The sequence below is a fragment of the Galeopterus variegatus genome, unplaced genomic scaffold (assembly GCF_000696425.1).
Source record: "Galeopterus variegatus unplaced genomic scaffold, G_variegatus-3.0.2 Scaffold16737, whole genome shotgun sequence".
Lineage (NCBI taxonomy): Eukaryota > Metazoa > Chordata > Mammalia > Dermoptera > Cynocephalidae > Galeopterus > Galeopterus variegatus.
In genome coordinates this window covers 1-4,465 of record NW_007742848.1, presented here as the reverse complement: position 1 = coordinate 4,465, position 4,465 = coordinate 1, and the positions used below count along the sequence as shown (strand labels likewise).

The following is a 4,465-nucleotide window of genomic DNA, read 5'->3' as shown; positions in this document are numbered from 1 at the left end:
TTCCATAAGGGTCTTACAGTCCTGACGTGCTAAGATTCTACCATCAACCCATCCCAGACAAGTGCTGTTAGTTGCCCTGGTAAGAGATCTCAAAGATTGAATATAGATTAAAACTGATAACATTTATTGAGTACGCCCAGTGTGCTGGGCACCGTTTTAAGTACTTCTTATGTACTAAGTCATTTAAGCCTCAGATCAGCCCCATGACATAGGTTCTATTATCATCCCCATTTTACCTATGAGAAAACTGAGGCACAGAGAGTTTAGAGAACCTGTCCAAGGTCACACAGCCAGGAAGATCCATGCTATGTAGTGCTTATATTTCCAAGTATATTATAAGCAACATTCCCATATCTCAATGTGCGCAGAAGGCAGGCACCACTGCCCCCATATGTAGATAAGGTTACTGAGGTGCTCAGGTGCCAGGAAGACACAGCTGTCAAGTGGCAGAATCAGAGCCAGCAAAGATGACTTCCTCATTTCCATGCTGGGAAATTATGCCCAGCAAGGGGCATAGAATTCACAGAAAAAGAAATTCACATGTCAAAAAAGGGAAAAAGGGTTTAAGTTCACTAGTATTCAGCTAAATGCAAAGTAAAGAGCAAAATAATAATTATTATTATTTTGCCTATCTAATAGCCAAAAAACTTTTTGTAATAGCCCCATGCATTGGCAAGGGTCCGCTGAATGGAGATTCTTATATATCAATGTAAGAAGTGTAATTGGAACAGTTCTGGAGGGAAATTTAACAAAAGATGCCTACTCTCCGACTTAGAAATGTCATTTCTTGGGACTTATCCTAAAATATCCATAAATATGCATAAACATTTAGCTACAAAATGTTCACCACAGTGCTATTTATATGATCAAAAACATAGGGCTGTCCAGTTAGCTCACTTGGTTAGAGTGCAGTGCTGATAACACCAAGGTCAAGGTTTGGATCCCTGTACTGGCCAGCCACCAAAAACAAAACGAAACAAACAAACAAATATCAAAAACAATTTAATGACCCCAGCATGAGATTGGGTAAACAAATTGTGGTTCGATATCCAATGTAATGCAGCTACTAAATGGCAGTCTATGATATTTAATGGCATAGAATGATGTTCGTGATATACTTATAAATGAACAAAGTAAGTATCCAAACTATTTGTATATATGATTTCATTTTCAAGAAGAAAGTATGTAACAGATAAAAGACTGAAACACATGATCTAAAATATTAACAGCAATTCTCTCTGGGTGGTGGAATTGTAGATGATTTTAATTTTCTTACTTTACTTCTCTGTATTTCCTAAATTTTCTGTAAGAAGTATGTATTACATTCGCAATCAGGAAGCAAAAACAGTCAGTATTATTTTTAAAAGAAAGGAAAAGAAAGAAGGCAGCCAGAGGCAGGATCCTGGAAGTCCTCAGAAATGCCTTGCTGAGGAGAGGAATAATGTCCAGTGGACACATATAGGTGTCTAAGGTGCTCGAGGCGGCAGGTGTGAGGCTGATTGGAGCACCTGGACTTTTTGGCCCAGCTTGGCCAGGGTGACTGGGACACAACAACATTGCTCTACTCGTGAATAGGTAGCTAGACACACCTGAGAGCTGAAAACCTGCCAAGTCAACACCTCCGTCCACTCCCCACCCACGCACCTCCTTACCCACCCCCTTGGGACTTATCCTAAAATATCCATAAATGTGCATAAAGATTTAGCTACAAAATGATCATCACAGTGCTATTTATATGATCAAAAACATAGGGCTGTCCAGTTAGCTCACTTGGTTAGAGTGCAGTGCTGATAACACCAAGGTCAAGGTTTGGATCCCTGTACTGGCCAGCCACCAAAAACAAAACGAAACAAACAAACAAATATCAAAAACAATTTAATGACCCCAGCATGAGATTGGGTAAACAAATTGTGGTTCGATATCCAATGTAATGCAGCTACTAAATGGCAGTCTATGATATTTAATGGCATAGAATGATGTTCGTGATATACTTATAAATGAACAAAGTAAGTATCCAAACTATTTGTATATATGATTTCATTTTCAAGAAGAAAGTATGTAACAGATAAAAGACTGAAACACATGATCTAAAATATTAACAGCAATTCTCTCTGGGTGGTGGAATTGTAGATCATTTTAATTTTCTTACCTTTACTTCTCTGTATTTCCTAAATTTTCTGTAAGAAGTATGTATTACATTCGCAATCAGGAAGCAAAAACAGTCAGTATTATTTTTAAAAGAAAGGAAAAGAAAGAAGGCAGCCAGAGGCAGGATCCTGGAAGTCCTCAGAAATGCCTTGCTGAGGAGAGGAATAATGTCCAGTGGACACATATAGGTGTCTAAGGTGCTCGAGGGGGCAGGTGTGAGGCTGATTGGAGCACCTGGACTTTTTGGCCCAGCTTGGCCAGGGTGACTGGGACACAACAACATTGCTCTACTCGTGAATAGGTAGCTAGACACACCTGAGAGCTGAAAACCTGCCAAGTCAACACCTCCGTCCACTCCCCACCCACGCACCTCCTTACCCACCCCACTCCCCAGCCATGTCAAGGCTCAAGAGAGGAGAGGAAATAGGACATTACTTCTAATCTAACCCACCTGCTCAACTGCTCCTTTTTTCCCAAAGCACTTATATTTTAACGTATTACATCCTTTGTTTATTAACTTGCATATTGTTTATTGCTTGTCTTCCCCAGCTAGAATGCAAGCTCCATGAAGGTAGTGATTTTGGTTTTTTCCACTAATAAATCCCAAGAACCTAGAACATGCCTGGCACACTGTAGCTGCAAAATAAATACGTGGTGAATAAAAGACTCTAGAATGCTGTGAGAGTTCTGGAATGTGGTCAAGTTTCTATGATGTTTTTAAGGATTCCAGAACAAAGTGTAAGCCAATCAGGGGGTTACCTTCACTCCTTCCTGTATCATTTTGAGGCGAAAAACCATGGAAAGGTGCCAAAGCCAGCCCCACCAGCTTACATAGGAGGGTAAGACGTGGTGTTCTTTACGAAGCTCCATGGTTCTGCAGGCTGCGGTGGAGTGAACCTCAGGGGTCCAAGAGGCGGCTTGGCAAAAGGGATTCCCAGGAAGACGGCCACAGGCTGTGCAAATCCTTCTAAGCTGACGTGCTTCCCCAAGACTTTGCCATGAACGGTGTCCACCACAGGTGGCGAGGATGGATGACCTGATGGACATTGAGAGGAAATAAGGACACAACAGAGGTGAAAGGTTTGACCTGGATTCCAGGTGGGTTTACCCGCTTTCTAGGCATGTGACCTCAAATAAGTCACCTAACCTCTCTAGACCTCAGTTTACATAAGATATAAAGAAAGGGATGAGTTTTACTGTCCTTTCTAACTCACAGGGCTGTTTTAAGGAGCAAATTGGAGTTGAAGGCATAAAAGCATCCAGTCAAAAGGAACAAAAGAACTGCTAGGAACGAACAAGACATTTAGCTTCCCTCTTAGAAGCCTCTGGAAACGTGTTCATTAGGATTCTGGCACTGAGCTGCTGGATGAGAAGATGACCAAGAGGTGGCCCCTGTTCTCATGGCACTGAACCTCGTCGGGAGAATGAGCCACATGCATACTTGACCCTAATGTGGGAAGAAAGCGGCCATGTCCTGGGAGAGGTACCAGTAAGGTGCTACAAGAGTTAGAATTAGAAGAGGGAGAGAGGCCTTCTGAATGGTGGCATCGGGGAGGAGCTGGGACTTGCAAGGGGAGGGGTATTGAATAAGGGGAGATGGAAGAGGCGGGTATAAAGCAGAGAGAAGAGGATGTGCCCAGGCTCGGAGACAGCTGCACCACGGTATTAAACACACATTCTATTTTCTGTATTCTGATGCTTTGACATTGGAGGCCTCGCCGACCCACAAGGGCCTGCCTGGGGAAGGGCGAGTGGCCTGTCTGCACCAGATGCAGTCTATGGAGAGAGGAAATTAATCCTAGAATGAGAGGATGCAGGGTGGGGCGGGACTCAAACGCCAGGCTAACTGCTTGGGTTTGAGTTAGTAGATAAATAAGCACCCAGAACAGTTGTGCAGCAAGGGACAGGATAAACTTGAGGAATATTCTTCTGCTGGCTCTGAGCAGGGTCATCCAGAGAAGAGAGGGAGAAACTGGGAGTCAGATCCCTGTCCGCTCCATTCTTGTGGAGCTGACAATTCTTCCTCACTGAGCTGAGATTCATATCCCTGCAGCTTCTGCACCAGTCCTGGTTCACCTTCCATGGGACTGTGCTGAGCTCATCTGATCTCCTCTGATGCAGCAGGTGGCCTTTCAGACACTTGATCATGCCCAACTCTCAAGTCTCTTGCCTGGCCTCAGTAACCTCCATTTGTCAAGCATCCCCCATGAGAAATGATTGCTAGCCTCTCATCCTCCCAATTGCTTCCCTTTGGATAAAAACAAAATGTGAACATCTCCCTCAAAATGTGTGGCCGGAACAGAAAAGAATAATCAGG

General features: G+C 43.3%; 1 protein-coding gene across 1 annotated transcript in view; it reads right to left on the bottom strand.

Annotated features, from left to right (window-relative positions):
- Nucleotides 1–3,184, bottom strand: part of LOC103582561 (liver carboxylesterase 1-like) — a gene marked incomplete at its 5' end in the record, with an annotated part of 8,342 nt that extends 5,158 nt beyond the window's left edge. Inside the window, one exon of the mRNA XM_008564115.1 lies at nucleotides 2,980–3,184. Coding sequence (XP_008562337.1) covers nucleotides 2,980–3,184 — 205 coding nt within the window. The remainder of the gene's footprint in view (nucleotides 1–2,979) is intronic.
- Nucleotides 3,185–4,465: the final 1,281 nt, after the last annotated feature.